At 53.0% G+C, this 18,879-nt stretch overlaps 1 protein-coding gene across 2 annotated transcripts in view; it reads left to right on the top strand.

The window, feature by feature from the left end:
• Window positions 1-230: 230 nt before the first annotated feature.
• Window positions 231-18,879, top strand: part of ILDR2 (immunoglobulin like domain containing receptor 2) — a 55,347-nt gene continuing 36,698 nt past the window's right edge. Inside the window, exons 1-3 of one of the 2 annotated variants that reach the window (XM_081112424.1) lie at window positions 231-291; window positions 13,767-14,099; window positions 15,308-15,427. In XM_081112424.1, coding sequence (XP_080968550.1) covers window positions 246-291; window positions 13,767-14,099; window positions 15,308-15,427 — 499 coding nt within the window. In that variant the 5' untranslated portion in view covers window positions 231-245. Of the gene's footprint in view, window positions 292-13,766; window positions 14,100-15,307; window positions 15,432-18,879 lie in introns of both variants that reach the window. The other variant, XM_081112423.1, reaches the window with a different exon arrangement.

Here is an 18,879-nt window from a genome sequence, read left to right on the forward strand (position 1 = left end):
GGAACGCCGCCGGGAGCCTGGCGTGCGGGAGCGGGAGCGGGAGCGGGAGCGGTGCGGGAGCGGAGTCGGAGCCGAGCGGCAGCGCGCCTGGGCCGTCCGCGCTGTCCGCCGGGGAGGCGCCCGGGGACGCGGACACCCGCTCGCGCCCGCCGCCGCCTCGGCCTCCGGTCGCGCAGACCGATCCCGCGCCCGCGCCGCTCCCCACTGGGCTCGCGCACTCGTCCCTGGATGGGAAGTTGGGGGAGATGGACCGGGTCTCGCTGGTGTGGATGGCGCTCTTCGGGCTGACAGGTAAGCGGCATGCGCCACCGCCGCGGGGAACTTTCTATATATTCTCGCCGTGGGGGTGCACCCACCCGCCACCCCACGCCCCGGCTGTGCTGAAGCTGTGAGCGGCTGGGTACGTGGGGGAGGGGCTGCGTTTTGGGGGGAGGGGGTGGGGGTCCTCCGAGTGCAAGTGAGCCGCTGGAGAGGCAGGTGTCTGGCCCACTAGTGACGAGGTGGTTCTTTCGAACCGGCATCCCCCGGTTCTGCCTCTGTGGTCCCCCGAGTGCAGTGCTGGGGAGAGCCTGGCGGGACTAAGGGAAGCTCCGAGGAGGCTGGTTAATTAGGGAGACTGGCGCTGGGGGTGGGGGCGGGAGCGGAGGAGCGTCTCCTTAATTCCTTCCCTGGAGACGCGGGGACCCAGGGGCATTCTCAGGCAGGGGGTGAGGAGGCAGGTGGGTGGAGGTTCCATTGGTTGTGGGATTTAGGGCCCTGCTGTCTCTTACTTGTACCTCTTGGGAGTGGTCCCGCCGTGAGAGAGGGCCCTTCCTCCCCCCACCCCCCTAAACAGGCCCTGTCCCCCCAGTAAAGATATAATCAGCAGAGATGCTCAGAAGGTAGGGCTTCTCCCAGCGTGCCACTTCCTCCAGGTGGGCCCTCCAGGCTTCCCTTCCTTTTCGTGAACTTCTCCCACCCTCCTGGGGCTGCAAAGGCTTTTGTTTCTGACACTTTACCCTCCCCCCCCCCCCCCCATGACTCTGTGTGTTTGAGAGACACGTGGCCAGGCAGGGTGGCCAGCCGAGTCACACAGTAGCCCTGCTTGGGGCAGGGTGCTCGCAAGGTTGGGGGGTTTGGACAGCTCTGAGGCAATGACCGTGGAGAACGAGTGATGGAGGAGAGGAACAGGGATCAGAAAGGTTGTGAGGATAGGATGGGCCATGAAAGGCAGGAGAGAAAACGCAAAATAGCACTCCAAAATGAAGTCTTGTCTGCTCCAGAAGGCTTGGGAGAATCAAGTCGGTGGGAAAGGGGAGCACATTTAACTCACCCCAGCATGAGGGTGACATACACTCAGGAAAGGCAACCCCAGCTCCCCTCCGCTTCAGAGTGCAAGTCCTGACTCCTTGGCGTTGCCTGTTCCCAGGGAATGGCCCTACCTGGCTCCTGAGCCCATGGTCCCCGGTGGGGGCTCTGCGCTGAGTTAGCCTCTCCTGCCTGCTCTGCGGGTCTCCCTCCCACACTATTCAAATGTGAATCATCTGTAATTTCAGGGTTTGGCTGATCCATGCCTCCCCCTCCCCTGGCCTGCCAGGGCCTGCCACCTCCCCCTCACTGATCCTCAGTGTCCTCAATTTGCCTCTTCTTCTCTGTTATCTTGTCCCGGGAACTTTGGCCCTGAGCCTGCATCGCACCCTCCCTGAAGTCAGCTGGCACCTGGGAGGGTCCCTGAGTCAGAGTGCCCCAGGGCCTTGCAGGGAGGGGGGCAAGGGAAACAGCCCTGGCCGGTGGCTCACGGCTTCTGCGGCAGTGGAATCAGGTCGCTGGCAGGGACCCAGGCAGGCAGGGACCCAGGCAGCAGCCTTGACAGAAAGGAGGCCCACAGGACAAGCACCAGCAAATGTGTGATGGAGCAGAGACTAGAGCCCAGTGCTCTCAAACCAGCCCCCGTGGGTGGCTCTCTCCTAAGCGGCCTCTGAGTTTTCATTGTAGGGTTTGGTTTGGTTTGTGCTGGGAACGGTGGGCTGCTTTGCCCGCACCTTCTTCCTTCTGCACCCAGAGAGGCTGCCCTTGCCCGGAAGCAGGCAACAGGTTAGTGAGCAGGGCCCTCGCTGTCAGAGCTGGGCCGCTGCCCTGCAGGTGCAGCTGGCGCCCTGGGTCCCCTGAGCACCTGTAGCACCCCCTGATCCCAGCCTCTGCTCCTGCCTCGCCCCCCAGTGCCTGACAAGCTGCTCTCACCCCGAGCAAGGTGGAGGCGACAATGGCGGAGGGGGAGGGAGGGGAGAAGTGCAGTGACTGGACGTGGATCCAGACTCATCCTTCACAGGGAAGCCAGGGGAGGAAAGGTAAGACAGTGCAGTCCGGCCCAATCAATGAATTCTCTCTTGAGGGGGTGGTGGGAGGGAGGGAGGAAGGGAGGAAAGGACAGATTAGAAATGAGTCAGAGCCCAGGAGAAAACACGCACTGTCCTCTCCCCCACTCCCCACTCTCCCCCTCTTTTCCCTCTCCCCTCCCCTCCCCTCCCCCCGGTTCTGTCTTATAACGCAGGCTGAGCAATTTCTAATCAACACTGCACTGTTCTGCTGGGGCTCCAGCAGCTCCTTGCTGTCTTTCTTTCTGGATTCGCACAGCTGTAGATCAGCCTGGTGGTTTCTTATTGTCGCTGGAATGTCGCTTCCTGTCATAGATTGTGTTCTGTTGTTCTTGTTTCAAACAAAACAAAATGCTCAGGGCTGTGGCTGAGGGTGCAGCAACAGGTGCCCCGGAGCAGGAAGCCTGGAGGCTTCGCTCTTTGTTCCCAAACGTGGATGTGGATGGCGTGGCCTGGGGTCCTCTCCCGCAGCCTGTGGGGAGGGGGGGGGAATGGGGGAGGGGGGACACTCTGGAGATGGGGTTTCCCTGATGAAGACTGCTTGCTCTAGTAGCGTTTCTTTTGGTTCCTCTTTGGTTTGGTTCATTCATTTGTTCATTCGTTCTACAAGCATGTTAAACTCCTGGGTGTCTAAGTATTGTGATAGGTGCTGAGAATAAAGAGGTAAAGATAGTCCTTGCGCCCTGGCTGGTGTGTTCAGTGGTTAGAGTGTCGGCCCGCACACCAGGGAGTGGAGAGTTTGATTCCAGGTCAAGGGCACGTACCTGGGTTTTAGGTTCGCTTCCGGGCCTTGGTCAGGGCACGTGCAGGAGGCAACCAGTTGATGTGTCTCTCTCATATCTCTCCCTCCCTCCCGTCCACTCTCTCTGAAAAGCAATGGGGAAAAAATATCCTCAGGTGAGAATTAACAACAACAAAAGACAGTCCTTGCTCTCAAAGAGTTGTCAGTGTACACAGTGACTCAAATGAGCCTTCGGGTCATTGTGATATGGAGAGAGCACACGTGTGACGGAGCTTGGGGAGGCATGTCCAGCCCGAACCTGGGGGTGGGCGGAGCAGCTCTGAGATGGCCGCAGAGGAGGTGATGGCCCAGGTGAGACGTTTATGCCCACAGTCAGCTGCTGAGTTCTGCCATTGTCCAGGCATGTGTAGGGTTAGCAGGCGAAGAGGCACAGTCCCTGCCTTCAGGGGGCGCTCAGCCTGGAAGCGGACACGCAGCGATGAGATGAGCAGAAGCAATGGGGCCTGCACCAGGGGTCTGGGCTTCCTGGGCTCCTGACTCAGCCCGAGCAGGAAAGGCAGTGTCCGGGCTTCTGGCCTGGTTGGCATTAGGTGGATGCCTGGTGACCGTGGGAGGACAGCCCTGGGTGTGGAGAGGTCAAGTGTATGCGCCTTGGAGAAGGAAGGGCCGCTTTCAGAGACTGCTGACCCCTCCCTTCCATGAGCTGCTTCCCTGTCCTGCATGCCTTTCCGTTTCTCTCCCTCCTCTGGTCTCCTGTCCCCTGGGAGACACCGTATTCACCCCAGAGCACCTTCTTTCCACTCTCCTCACAGCTCTCCCCTCCTCCTCCCTCCCCCAGCTGATGCTTCTCTCTGGACCAGGAGAGGGACTTCCTTCCCCATCACTCCTCAGGTTCTAGACCAGGGGTCCTCAAACTACGGCCCGCGGGCCACATGCAAATACAAATATTGTATTTGTTCCGTTTTGTTTTTTTACTTCAAAATAAGATATGTGCAGTGTGCATAGGAATTTGTTCATAGTTTTTTTTTAAACTATAGTCCGGCCCTCCAACGGTCTGAGGGACAGTGAACTGGCCCCCCGTTTAAAAAGTTTGAGGACCCCTGTTCTAGACTCACATGGCTGCATCTGGCCAGTGCACCCAGACCTGGGCATCAGCCCTGGGTTTACTGCAGGGCGGTGAGCGTCCTGGTGCAGGTCCTTCGTGCCCGTCCAGTGTTCAGAGTGTCAGTGCCAGGACTTGCTTAGTGGAAGGGACCCTGGCTGGGAGCTGACGCTCTGCCCTCATCCCCTCCACAGACGAACTGTCCAGCCATGGGATCTGGGTCTTAGAATCTGTTGAATGAGATGGTTTCTAAGGTCCCTTTCAGCTCTAAGAGTCTGGTTCTGAACTTTTCTCCAATTTGGGGGAGTTAGAAATCAGAGCCACAGGTCCAGTCTTCCTGATGACTCCCCCAGTGAGGAGCCAGTGCCCGCAGCCTTGCCCTGGCGTGAATGACTGGCAGGAGAGATGCCAGCTAGGAAGGGAGAGCTCGTTAGGTCCCTCAGAGGGACAAATGGGGTGGCACCCAGTGCTTGGCGGACGGAGCAGGGTCAGTCGGAACGATGGAACGTGTTCGTGTTCAGGACTGGGAGAGTGAGCGGGCAAGCTGTGCCCAGGCAGGACTCTAGCCAGCACGGCCCTAGGCCGCCCCTAAGAGTCTAACGTTTTCTTCTGGACTCGCCTCTTCATCCTCCCGACTACGTTCGCTCTTAGGCCTTTTCGTCCTGAGTCCGGACTATAAAGGAGGGTACGGTGTGGCGGCGGCTCTGGCCCATTTATGTGCCCTCGTGCTTCTCTGTTAACTGGCTCTCAGGGTCATTACCCTCTGGTCCCTCTAAGAGGGCACGGCGGGTGTCACCTCCAGTGCTTGAGAAAGCCAAGGCTCAGAGGTGACTCACCTGAGGCCATGGTCTCTCATTGACGAAAAGAATATGAAACTGTGCCACTGGCTTCACATGGCTAGTTTCAAGTGCCGGGATCCAAAGGAAACCGTCTTTCGCAGACACACCTGGTGTCTCTTATGGGGCCTTGGGGAGTGAGGCTCAGAGTCCAGAGCACCCAGGGGAACACTGCCAGGGCAGTGAGAAAGGAAAGCATTTAGCATTTCACGTGAAATCCTGAGCGGTACAGAAAAGGAGGGGACGTGGCACGGGAGAGCAGGGGTGACCTGCTGGGTGTCAGAGCCCCTGGGGACGGGCTGGCGCTGTGTGCCCGGGAGGCCCACAGGGTGTAGCTGTGGCCTCTTAGTCTTCAAGATAATGTTGGCTCTTTGAAAAGGAAAGAAGACATTTTGGATGGCTAGGGTTCTCTATGGGCCAGGTGACAAGGAGGACCCCAGAACAGGGCGCCTCCAGCCTCCATGCTGTCCGTGGCATCAGGGCCCCGCAGGGCCGTTGCCCATTCAGCTTGGGGTCCTGCCCTCCCCCTCCATGCGCATGGCTCATCTGGAGGCGGCCTGAGAGGCAGTGGGAGACAGGGATTAGGCTCCAACTGACCTTTGGCTACTAGCTTAATATTTTACCTTCATTTCTTTGGCTTTAAAGTGAGAGGGTTGTTGTGATCATTGAAATTGTGTGCAACTCCTAGCATCACCTTTCGCACATAGTAGGCCCTCATACTCCTTAGGAACCCCAAACAGGCACATTATTCAGCACTTTGATGCAGCAACAAGCAACTCCTAAATCAGAACAGCTCAGAGCAGCCAACGTTTAGGGCGGTGTGGCTGCCGGTCAGCCGGGAGTTGGCTGGAATTGGTGGACCGGGCTCAGTTCTCAATGTCTTCCTACTCTAAGACCCAGGACGAGGGAGCAGCCGCTATCTGCGCATGCTGTTCTCTCACTGAGGAGGGCTCAAGGGAACCTGGGAAAGGGGCGGAACCACACCATGCAAATGCCTTTCCAACTTCTGCTTGGACATGACTCCTGGCACATGAGCTCACATTTGATTGGCCAAAGCAAGTCACAGGGTCAAGCCCACAGTCTACTCTATGGGGTGGTTAGTGTACTCCACCCACAAGGAGCAGACAAGAGAGGGGAGGGAACAATAATAGGGAAGAAACAATATAATCCTCCAGGTCAAATTGTTGACAAATGTTTCGAGGACCTATGATGTAATAGAGTCTTCCAAAAAGATTGAAGGGGGAGTTTTTTATCAGTGGAGGAGACAGTTGACCAAATAGATCCTCAGGTCATGTGATGTGGTTCTGAAGGGCACTATGACCATAGTAAGAGCAAGATGGAGCCTCTAAAGGAAGTGATAGCGAAGCAAGTCCGGAAGGATCAGTAGAAGTCACTAGGGGAGAGCGGGATGAGGAAGGGCCGTTTGCAGAGGGAACAGCATACGCAAGGACCAAGAATCAAGGGAGGACATGATGTTTTCTGAAATTCCTAAATATTTCAGTGTGATGGGAGACTTCACTGCTTCAGGGGGAATGGAGGAGAGCGGCCCCATCTGGAACGAGTCCCTATGCTCCTGAAGTGGCCAAGGGTCAGAGCCAGGGCCGCCACAATCAGGTGTGCATTTCAGGAATGGCAGTTGGGCCTCCGTGTGGAGAGTGGGTTAGACGTGGGGAGACTTGCAGAGAGAAGCGGGACATGAGATCCTGACCTCGCCTAGGGCAGCGGGGATGCAAGAAGTGGACAGACGAGCAGGGAGGGAGGACAAGGCACGGGCTTGGTTGGATGCGGAGGTGGGAGGGGAGGGAATGTTAAAGGTGCCCCCAGGTTTCTGGCTTGGGGGTGCCGGGGATGCCACCCATGGACATGAACGAGTACAGGAGGAGAAACATCTTAAGGGTGGTAAAGCTTCCACCCTTTAGTAAAGTACTACAGTCTAGGCTACTGCCACAAAGAAATCCTGAAGTATAGTAACTCACACAAAATAATTTCCTTCTCTCCTGTAACTATCCAGACCCAGTAGGGGTGAGTCTACCATTCCAAGCATGTGGCTCCCAAGAGCATGCCCCAGCCAGCAGGAGCAAAGGACACAGAGGGCCAGGGCAGGCAGCCCATCTGTGCAGAGTGTAGGGAGCGGCTATAGGGTTAGGCCTTGGACTGACCTGTTGGCAAAGCCACAAACAAGTCCCAGCTTAGAGGGCACAGCCCTCAGCATAATTAAGCTTGACCTCATGACGCCCCTAGATCCTATCTGGGTAGCTAATGGGCTGTGGGAGGTGAAACAAGTGCTGCCAAAACAAGTGAAACCCACAAGAACATTGTAACTATGGTGCCCACTACCTTGTTTACCTCTGGCTATAAAATAAAGGCTCAGCTTGCCGTCTGGGTCTCTCTGGGGCCTCAGTCAGGCACAGGGATCCACCTAGGCCCAGCTTAGTCTCTTTGTCTGTCTTTTCTACATCCTTCACCTCCCGCCTCAGGCTTGCCGAAGCCTTGGCTGTGCTGGCCCAGAACAGAGAGGGGACCCAGAAGTCGCACATATCACTTGTCCTCACATACCTTTGTCCTCACCTAATCATGCGGCCACAGTTAGCTGCAAACGAGTCTAGTACTTGGCTGGCCAGATTAACACCTGGGAAGCTCTGATACTAACAGAAGGGGACAGTTAGCATCTCTTTCCATAGAGTGATGCGTTTGAAGTGCTTGTGTAACATCCAGGTGGAGAATAAAAAGAAGTCATGTACTGGGGTCCGGAGCTCAGGTGAGAAAGCTAGCCTGGAAACACCGATAAGTTGATAAAGATCGTTGAGAGCTTTCTTATTGGAGTTTTCTCTGTGCAAGTTGCTGGTGCATCCTAGAAAGCGGCGCACCTGAATGAACCAGGGGTTCCTGTGAGGTGGAGGCTGCCCTCGTGAGTATGGCTTTGGTCCCGTTGGAACAGCAGGTAAGCCCGCCAGGCGTTAGCTCACTTCAGATGTCTGGAGATGAGGCAAATGAGACAGGAAGGAGACAGGCTCCTGGCTCTCATCTATTCTGTGGTGACAGAGAACGGGACAGCATGGCTCCACTGGACCCACGGAGCATGTGCTTAACGAATGGCACTCTCTGTGAGCAGAGTGCCAGAGTGTTGGCAGCAATATTCTAATCAGGCCATGAGCCACGCCCACGTGGGCCAGGACTGGTGTTTACCTTAGCCCCATGGAGAAGGGGAGAGACTGCGGCCTTTCGGGAATCTTGGGGAGAAGACGTAAAAGAAGGCTTTCATGGTTTCTTAAACCTCAACATGGTACATCTGGTCACACCCACCCCGAAATGGATCAAGCAGTCAGGTATCATGGTAGCAAACAGGAGAACTTAAGCAGGAAAGGAATTTATTGGAAGTTGATTGTCCCACAGAACCAATGGGACAGCGGGAGAACCGGGCTTAGATATTAGGAAACACCAAGGGGTAGTCAGCTCTTTTTTATTTAATTTTATTTTATAATTTTGTTGTCGTTGTTAATCCTCGCCCAAGGATATTATTCTCATTGAATTTTAGAGAGAGTGAAAGGGAGGGAGGGAAGGAGAGAGAGCAAAACATCAATTGGTTGCCTCTCACATGCGCCCCACCCAACCAGGGCTGGAGATCAACCTGCAACCCAGGTACGTGCCCTTGACCAGGAATTGAATCAAACCCAAGACCCTTCCATCCTCAGGCCGACACTGTAACCACCTAGCAACACCAGCCAGGGCTCTTGTTTATTTTATTTTTTTAGCTCATGTATATCAAGAAGATGAATGGTTCTATTTGGGGAGGGAGTCAAGTTGCATTTTCTTTGCCTTAAAATCTTGAGCCTGTAGGTCAACATCCCTTTGCTCCTTCCCTGCACAATGCTGCCAAGGGATGGACAGGCTTTCTCTCCTTGTTTGGACTCAGGACAGACCTGGAGCAGCTGTTTGGACACACCTTACTCATCAGACATTAGAAAACCTGCCCATCAATCGTTCCTAAAACAGTCTTAGGAAATTGGGACACATACACATGTGGAGACAGAAGATGAATTTCTTAAAGAAGATGTAACTTGGAGGCAGGAAAAGGAAGGTTTGTGTTGTCATAGTGGCCAGAGGAAAATCTTAGACCCGAAGGCCGAAGCATGCTGGGATGGGGCAGTGCTGAGGTCAGATCCTACTTCTGGGGCTTGAAGAGTTCAGGGCTGGGTGAGCTGCAGATAGTTCTGAAGACGCCTGTCGCTAACAGTGCTAATTTTCCATGACCTTTTCCAGCAGGCGCTGCTTCCCTACAGCGGGGCTGGGCTTACAGATCTGCCTCACAAAGATGCTGCCAGGAATAGCTTACTACTTGCGGGGAAAAGGAACTTGCTTTGAAAAAAAATGAAAGCGCTAAAATAAGAACAGCCTTGCTTCAGACCCCGCTTTTGTTAATCTCTCAAGTACGTAGTCCTTTTCCGTATGTGAGAATTGGGCCAGGGCCTTACTTTGCCATCCAGGGAGGCACTGTCTGCACTTGGAGCTGATCTTCCTGGCCTGGTGAGGAGGTACCTGGGGTGACTCACTGAGATGGGGCTGCTGCTCCGAGCGGCCACTCACGCCTCCTAGGTAGCCTTCCTGGACCCTGGCCAGAATGGATTCTCTGCACTGGGGACCTGCTGAGAAAGGCCCTTCAGATCCCCCCCCCCCCGTTCTTTCATTCACTGATGCACCCCACATCGCGTGAGCTTCAGCTGGGCTGGGCTGTGTACTGAGTACTGTCAACCAAATCCTGGTCCCTGCCCTCAGGGACCTTAGAGTTAGAAACCAAGTTTATCTTGAATTTCTCAAGATCAAGGACTGGTCCTTTAGCCCTTCTTGGACCCAGAGCCCTGCAGTGTGCCCACCCCTACTCGTGTGTGTGCATGACCACCCTCAGGGCTTCTCTCCATCTGTGCCAGGAACTCCTCCAGTTACACGCCACTGTGTCCTCCGAGGGAGGGAATAAGTATTTATAGTTAAAGAGAGAAATATTTTCGTTTGTCCAGAGCATGCCTGGAGCCAGATGGTGGGGAAGACCTTATGTGCCATGTCCAGGATTGGCGTTTCATCCTGAAGGAATGGGGAGGGAACGGAGGCCTGAACGCAGGGAACAGAGGATTAGCTACGTCTTGGTAGAGGAAACGTGGAGAGCATATCGGGCTGGAAGTAGCGCCCCACGGAAGAGGCTGCTATAGAACAGGACAGCGTGAGGTCCTGTGGGAGGTGGTGGTTAAGAACTTTGGAGCCAGTCAGCCTGGGTTCAAGCTGACCATCACTTGCTAACTCTGAGACGTTGGGAAGATGCCGGCATTCTCTAAGAATCCGTTTCTTCATCCATAAAATGGAGTATAATAACATTAATATCTACTTTATAGGGTTTTTGAGAGAATTCACTAAGGTACTACATAACTAGTGCTGGACACAATTTCTCACGTGGGAAGCATTTTGTAACTGTTATGGAGTAACAGCGATGGATATCTGACTTAGGGAATGACCGTGGGAATGGAGAAAGGTCAAATTTGAGAGCTTAGCCTTAACGACCAACCGAGTGTGGTCAGGGCCAGAGAGGAAATTACCAGAATTATGATTTCTCTTTGAGGCAGTAGGTTGGGGGTAGACTGGCGAAGAGCTGGGAGAGGAGAACCAGCAAAGGGTAGAAGCAGAGGCGATGAGAGATGAGAGATGAGGTGTAGACATGCTTCACTTGAAGTACCTGTTAAACATGCAGATGAGGCTTGAGGGAGGCGAGGCCTTAAGTAGTTGGAACTAAGGGAGAGAATGACCCTTAGCTTGGATGCAGATGAATAAATACTGCAAGAGGCGGAGAAGTCTGCACTTGGTTACCTCGCATTCAAAGACTTTCTACTTAGCGCGTGTAGACTCTAGCACCACAAGGGGATTCTAGTTTAGGACTGACTGCAAGATCCACATCTTAGCTCTCCGGCTGTAACAAGGCAGATGATTCTGAGAATGTTTTCCTTCTCTGGGGAGGAGTTTGTGTCCATGTCATAGCAGGAGCTGAGAACTGAGTGACCCCTGTTAATAATTACAGGGCCAGCGGCTTGGTCTCTCATTCTGAGCGAACAGAGCTGCGAAGGAGGTTATTCTTAGGAATCATCTGATGAACAAAACGCCAGCCTGACACTCTGATAAAACAACCCCCAGTGCTTCTAGCTGCACCTGCTCCTTTGCTGGTTTTATTTATCCGAGAAAGGCTAGGAAATGTGATTCCCCAAGTTCGCCTGAATAGGTAGCAGAGCCGACAGGCAGTGGAGTCAAGTACACAGCCCCGTGCTGGGAACCGTGCCCGTCCCTGGTTACCCAACCGTGGCCACTGCTAACTGAAGTCACTTCACCCCTCTTTCCCATTTGGGGTACCTGGAAAATTGGGAGGTGAATAGGACTGGAAGAAGAATCACGAGGTTAGAGTAGTGCAGTGGAATTTAAGGAGGAACTGTAAAGAATTTTCCTAATCCAGCTGTGTGAGTCGGGGCGGGGGGGGGGCATAGCCCATCCGCACCGGGAGTGGGGGAGATGGGGGGGGCGGGCAGCAGTGGAGCCTGGGAGCTGGGGCTCTCAAGTGAGCTACCAGGTGGGAACTCTTCACACCTGGATGGAGCTGGTCTACACAGTCTGGCTGTAGTCAGACCTACTGATGCTGGGTGGTCATCAAGATGTGGGAACCTCAGAACTGCAGGCAAGGACGGATGAGTATTTGAGAACTACCCTCTGTAGGCCATGGTCACAGGGCTCTGCATGGTCCACTCTCTGCAGGGGACCCAGGAGGTGACAATGGTTAACAACCCAGTGAGTGAGAATTCTAGGCTCATTTTACAGGTAGGGATTGCCCGGGGCCTTACCCCTACTCTACAGCCAGATAAGGTTCCAAGCCCTATCTTTTGACACCAGTACTATTTTGTTGGGCCATGCATGGCATTCAGGGCTCATTTAACCAGTTTCCCCTGCAGAGTCCTAGAAATTCCCACATGAATCGGCGTTCACTTGCTCTTCCAGCCTTCAGTTAGCCCATTGAGCGCTTGGTAGATTCAAAGCACTTGAAGATTTCCTAAATCTCAAGTACTGTGTTGTGTTTGCTTCCGAGTTCCACAGAGAGCAGAGCCCTTTTCTCCTCAGGGATTAGAAGCTAGTTTCTCCCCGTGCATTCACAGAGGCCCTCCTGGAGGTCTGGAAACATCGGTCCAAATACCATATCTTGCCCTCGTCCAAGGTGTTTCTGTAAACACCTCTCAATAGTGCATGGCTGAGCTGGAGAGTGGCTTTGCTTTGCAGAGTCACAGTGAACGTTGGCAGCAATAAAGGACAGAAGGCACCCACGCGTGAAACCAGGCTTTCCTGCGTGGCTCAAGTCCACCTGTAGTTTTCGGGTGAAATTGCCCCAAGCGACCAGAAGCTGATTGGCAGGCTCCTGGCTTCATTTCTGAATCTCCTTCGATTCATGTCTTTGCACTAATTTTCCTTTTTTTCTGCTTCTCATCATAATTCTGTATCTGCTTCTAACCTCACATTGAGCTAGGAACTCTAGACTTTCCTCCCGTTCACCTGAGGAAGTGATGTCCTCTTTCTTGGCATTTCTAGATCTTACCATTGAGTCATAGAGGTCCTCTGCCTCCCAAATGCTCCCTGGTCTCTCATTCACTGAAATTTCCCTCCTTCTTGGACACTAAGCCTCAGGTTGTGTCTTTTCACCACTGAAACTTCTCATTTGCTTTCTCCCCTACTCCCACCCCACCCCCACTTTAGATCATCCTTCATTGCTTTTGAACTTAGTCTACTGCTTCTGATCTGAAATTCTCCATTTCTCTCAAAGCCTTCGTTCCCCTTCATCTCTGACCCCTTTGCTTGGTCACCGGCTGGAAGGGAAGTCACTTCCCCTGAAGCACACTTCCTGTCTTCACTGGCCTCATTTATCAGATATGTGCTGAGTACCTACGGGCTTCACAGGCCCGGACAGCAGGCTAAGTCTGACGGGCATGGCAGGCATGGACACAGATCCCTGCAAAGGTACTATAACACATGTCTACAGGAGGACGCGGGGAGACTGACAGCCAGGGAGGAAGTGACCAATGCACTGATTGGTCACAGGCGGCCAATTGAACTGGGTTTTGAAAAATGGAAGGAAGTTTCCAGGGAAAGAAGTGAGGCAAAAGCATCCCAGAAACAAGGAGCAACAGGTGTGAAACCGTACCTGGGGCACGTGGCGCTCAGAGGTGCTGCAGAAAGTGAAGGAGGTAGGAGGGACTGGGTGATGGAGAGATCCCTAAATGCTTTGCCAACGATTCTGAAGGCCAAGGAGGAGGAGTGGAGGGTTTTAAGGAGAGCCCTAACAGATGTAGAAAGTTCATCTGAACTAAAGAGGCACTGCCTGTGAGCCGCTGCAGCAGGGGACAGACAAGAGATTATTGCAATCGTACACGCAAGACCGGAGGGGGGCATTTGAGAAGTGGGTGAGAAGGCGGGGAGGCGTCATAAGAATGCTGAGGTCACATTGCGTGACTCAGTGACTGGTTGGGTATTGGAGCGATGGCAGGTTTCCGAACAAGGTGACCGGATGGCGACGGATGCCATTAACTTGAAGGAGAAAACTGGTGGGGGGTGGGAGGGCGGGTGGGGGAGGGGGTGAGGGGGGTGAGGCAGGAGGGCATGCCCACGCGCTGTGAGGCGTTCTGGGTACCGATGCTGTATGGATGTTTCCCTCTGTGTTGCAGCCCTGGCGGGTGGCCTCCAGGTCACAGTGCCCGACAAGAAGCAGGTGGCCATGCTCTTCCAGCCCACGCTGCTCCGCTGCCACTTCTCCACGTCCTCCCGCCAGCCCGCCGTGGTGCAGTGGAAGTTCAAGTCCTACTGCCAGGATCGCATGGGGGAGTCCCTGGGCATGGCCTCTCCCCGGGCCCAGTCTCTCAGCAAGAGAAACCTGGAGTGGGACCCCTACCTGGACTGCTTGGACAGCAGGAGGACCGTTCGAGTGGTCGCTTCAAAACAGGGCTCGACCGTCACCCTGGGAGACTTCTACAGGGGCCGAGAGGTCACCATCGTCCACGGTAATCAAGCCTCTGCTTTGAATTAGGGTGGGAGGGACCTTAGTACCAGTCTTCCATGGCCCAGGGATGCTGGCCTCCCAGCCTCGCATCCTCTCAAGACTTTGATTTTCTGGGACATGGGAGCAGCAAGAACCCCATCGACTTGCTTTCATGGGCTCATGGGGGGGAGCATGTGACAGCTGGAGCAGACGGAGCTGAGCTTGGAGAGCTGTCCTTCCTGACCTGCCCTCCATTTGGAGGGCCTTGCTGTCAGAACCGAAATTAAATAGGTTCTAGCAAAAGAACTGCCTCGGTCAGACACCTTGACACCAGTCTGCAGGGCCTTTCCTGAACTCAGGAAGCACACTCCTCCCTGCGAGAAGGGCTGCATGCCTGTGGGGTCCTCAGCCAGGTGGCTGCCATGGCCACGCCCCAGGTGGTTTTCTCTCACTGCCACCCTTGCTCCTGCTCCCTACAGCTTTGGACAAGAAAGGGCCCTAGGAGTCTGATTTGATCTAGTGGGTAATTTGCATTTTGAAGAACTGCTGTGAAGCCAGCTCCTTTGCAGTAGTCCAGGTAATTCTAGAACGTACCTGGCTCTCAGGTACTCTGCACCCGCTTGGTTGCTTGGTCTTCTGTTCCTGGCCCCGACCTGGAACAAGACCGATTCTGCTGGGGCTCCCGGACTCCAGCCTCAGGAATACTGGGTTTTTATTTTGTACTAGAGGCCCGGTGCATGAAATGTGTGCGGGGGTGGGGGGCGGCCCTCAGCCCAGCCTGTACCCTCTCCAATCTGGGACCCCTCAGGGGATGCCCGACTGCCAGTTTAGGATCGGGCCTAAACCGGCAGTCAGACATCCCTCTCATAATCCGGGAACGCTGGCTCCTAACTGCTCACCTGCCTGCCTGCCTGATCGCCCCTAACTGCCCCCCCACCAGCCTGGTTGCCCCCAACTGCCCCCCCCCTGCTGGCCTGGTCGCCCCCAACTGCCCCTCTGCCAGCCTGGTCACCCCATGCAGCCTGCTGTTCGATCGTCCGTCTGGTTGTTTCTGTCGTGATGGCCCCTGGCTTTTTATATATTAGGATGTTTGTTTAGATAAGTCAAACATCTTGTCAACCACCATCCAGGTAAACAGGACACGCCCCAAGGGCCCCCTCATTCCCACATCGTTTATTGCTCTTCTCAGAGGCCAGGTGTAGGATTGGGTTCTTCTTTCTGTGATAACAGATGCAGATCTTCAAATTGGAAAACTCATGTGGGGAGACAGTGGACTCTATTACTGTATCATCACCACCCCCGATGACCTGGAGGGCAAAAACGAGGACTCGGTGGAGCTGCTGGTGTTGGGTGAGTGGAGACGTGAGCACCGGAGCCGCTGGCCGGTTCCTTTTCTCGGTCCTCGCCCCTGCACACAGCCTTTATCCTCTACACCCTCCCGAAGCGCTTCGGGTGTCCAGTAGCTCTTCCATCTCGTTTCTTGGTGGCTGTGGCCCACTACTTAGCAGTTCCCTGAATGTTTCTTTTGCTCTGTTAGTTGTTTTTTTCTTTCCTTCCTTCCGTTTGCATCATTAACCCGGCTTTATCTGGCTCCAAGCTTTACTTACCTTTTTATACGCTAACTGTGAAGGAACCGCCTGAGGCCCCTGAAGAGGGTAGAGACCCAGGAGAGCTGGGAAATCACTGGTGAGTCAGGACCTCTTGAGAATCAGGAATCCTTCCCATTCATTAGCTCCACTTAGGACAATTATGGGAGAGATGGCTGAGAATTGGAGAGCTTAATGCTGAATGGTGCCATTGCAGAGAGCTTCTGGGGAATGTGGCAGCGCTTAATTGGAAGGCAAATTTCTTGAAACCTAGAAGTGCCCGAGTTCTCCTCAAAGCAAATATATATCTAATCCTTATTAATAGCAATTTCTCCATACATGCCAACTCATTACTTTGGGTTACTGTTCCTCTTTCGTGGACTGGAGGGATGTCAGTGGGGGTGACCTCCTATGAACTTAAAATTGAGCACATATTTCATGCTCTATAAGTGTTGGTTGAACAAGGACATTGGAATTAAACATAGGAATGAAAAAGAGAAACCACATGAATTGTAGGGGAAAAGGTAATACTTAATGCCAGTTTTTAAAAGAAATTATGTTTTTTTGTAGCTTTCAAGAAACCATGTGTTAACAATTTGGGGGAATATTTAAGGTTTAAAGGCAAATGAGGTTATAGGCTAATTTTCACCCTCCCTGGGAAACTCAGTACCCAGGGAAAACTTGAATTGGCTACTTAGGATTTCGTTTCACTCAACCATGAGTGTGATTTTGGCAAATCAATGGTTCTGCTGCCTTAACTTTATGACTTACAGAATGGATGAAGTAATAATTATTAAAAATCAACTCTTTATTGTGAATAACCAACCCTTATTGGAGGGTTGACGTAATTCAAGTGCATATACCTTGGGCCAGCGCATCATATAGCCACACTGCCGTGGTCCGGAAAGGGATGGGAACAGATTGGAAAGGAAATAAAGAAGTAAACAGCTTCTGTGGATTTTGTAAAAGGACCCAGGGAAGTCAGATGGGGGGATCGGCTGTGTTTTGGTAACTCAGGGAAGGAAAAGATAAATTTCTGCATAATCACACCTCACTAGTGGCCAGGTTAGAAACAGGTGGCCCCGTGAGCCTGCAGTTAGCTGACTGTGGACGGTTGTTTGGCCAGTGCCGCCATCGTAGGGAAGTGGTTGCCTGTGCAGGGGAAGCAGCCAGGCAGAAACCACTCTAAGTCGTCCGGCCCCAGTTCCACACGTGGGAAGGAGAGAGGCTGTGCTGTGTGTTTGAAGGGCATTCCTCTGGATCAGACCTGCAAAGTAACTTGGGCAGAGATGCTGTCCTCAGGACAAAAAGGTGGAGAAAGGAAGGCTCAGATGGAGAAGGTTTTGATGGGCAAAAAGATGGAGAGCAGAAATCAGTGCTACTTAAAGCGAATCAGAAAGGAAAACTGGGGCCCTGGCGGTGTGGCTCAGTGGATAGAGTGCCGGCCTGCAGACTGAAGGGTCCCGGGTTTGATTCCCATCAAGGGCCCATGCCCGGTTGTGGGCTCAATCCCCAGTAGGGGGTGTGCAGGAGGCAGCCAATCAATGATTCTCTCTCATCATTGATGATTCCATGTTTCTTTCTCTCCCTTCTTCTCTGAAATCAATAAAACGAGATACACACACACACACACACACACACACACACACACACATACATATATATAAACTGGGGAGGCCACAACCCAGCCCATCACAGCAGAGGTGACATGTCTCTGAGACAGACACGTGCCAGGGCCCTCAGGGAGGAGACTCGCAATTCCACTATGTTCCACAGGAATCAGAAACATGCAGAGCCCAATGCATTTGCCATGTAAACTTTTTAGGGCAACTCTAGATGTGTAGTTATCTAACGGGGTTCCTTTGACATCTACAGGAATATTCTGGGTGCCAGAAAGGACTGTATTTACTTTCCAAATACAAAATTCTGAGTATTCGTGCCTTGACTCCCTTTACAGAGTTTTTCAAAATGCTGTCAGTTCCTAGAAGCCCAGTTATTTGGTGGTTGTACCCTGCAGGCCCATCTGGTAGGTGTTCTTTACAGGTGCCACCAGGAGAGCATGCTGATTGGTGAGGTCGGCCTCGAGGAGCTGAAGGCCTCAGTGGGAAGGTGACGGGTCCACGGTCTGCTTATTTCAGTCCCATGAGCCACCGGCTCGGTCACTGAACTTGACCTGAGGAGGGGTTGGAGGACCTGGTCCAGGGGAAGAGAACGTGGAACAGGACCCTGGGACGTGTCTCCAGAAGGGACTGGAAGCTTGCACTGTGCGGCCAGGTAAAATGAGAGCCAGGCGTGGACGTCACAGGGAGGGGAGTGCATTTCGGTGCAGGGCAGGAGCTGTTGACAGCTGGAGACATGGATAGACTCACCGTCGTCTTCAGAGCAGTGACTCCCATGTCCTTAAGGGGTTGGAAACTTCCTTATGAGTTACATCAAGCTTTTATGCATAGGAAATGGTGCTTCACTAAGTTACTTCTGAGCTTTATTCAATTCTAAAATTCTAAAATCTCACATTAAAATGTAGATGAACGTGAGTGATGCGACTACCTTGAGAAAATGACCTCCTAGAAATTCGTGGCAGAGATAAAAGGGCTACAGGTTGGTTATAAGGACATGGGGTGATGCTCGTTCAGAAAGAAGCCAGGGGGGATGGAGGGTGGTCTTCTGCAGATAGACCAGGGCCAGCAGGGGTGATCCCACCAGAATGAGAAGACTCTAGATCAGGGATGGCGAACCTTTTGAGCTCGGCGTGTCAGCATTTTGAAAAACCCTAACTTAACTCTGGTTCTGTGTCACATATAGAAATTTTTTTATATTTGCAACCATAGTAAAACAAAGACTTATATTTTTGATATTTATTTTATATATTTAAATGCCATTTAACAAAGAAAAATCAACCAAGAAATGAGTTCACGTGTCACCTCTGACACGCTTGTCATAGGTTTGCCATCACTGCTCTGGATGGTGATTGAAGGAGCTGAAATGTTAGGTCTTCTTGGAGTTGATCACAAAATGGGGAGCAGAAAACTGGTTGGAATTTCAGAGGACCAATCAGTGAAAACGGACGAATTAGAGGCAAAGATCAGAAGAATTTAGTTTTCAGTTTATACTCACAAAGGTGAACATGGGAAGTGGATGGAGCAAGATTGTGAAGTGTCTTATACGTAGGACTGAGAAGTTTGAACTTCATCTTGAAGACCATGGGGAGCCAGTGGA

Source organism: Myotis nattereri (genome assembly GCF_964212035.1).
Source record: "Myotis nattereri genome assembly, chromosome: 18".
In the NCBI taxonomy this organism is placed as follows: domain Eukaryota; kingdom Metazoa; phylum Chordata; class Mammalia; order Chiroptera; family Vespertilionidae; genus Myotis; species Myotis nattereri.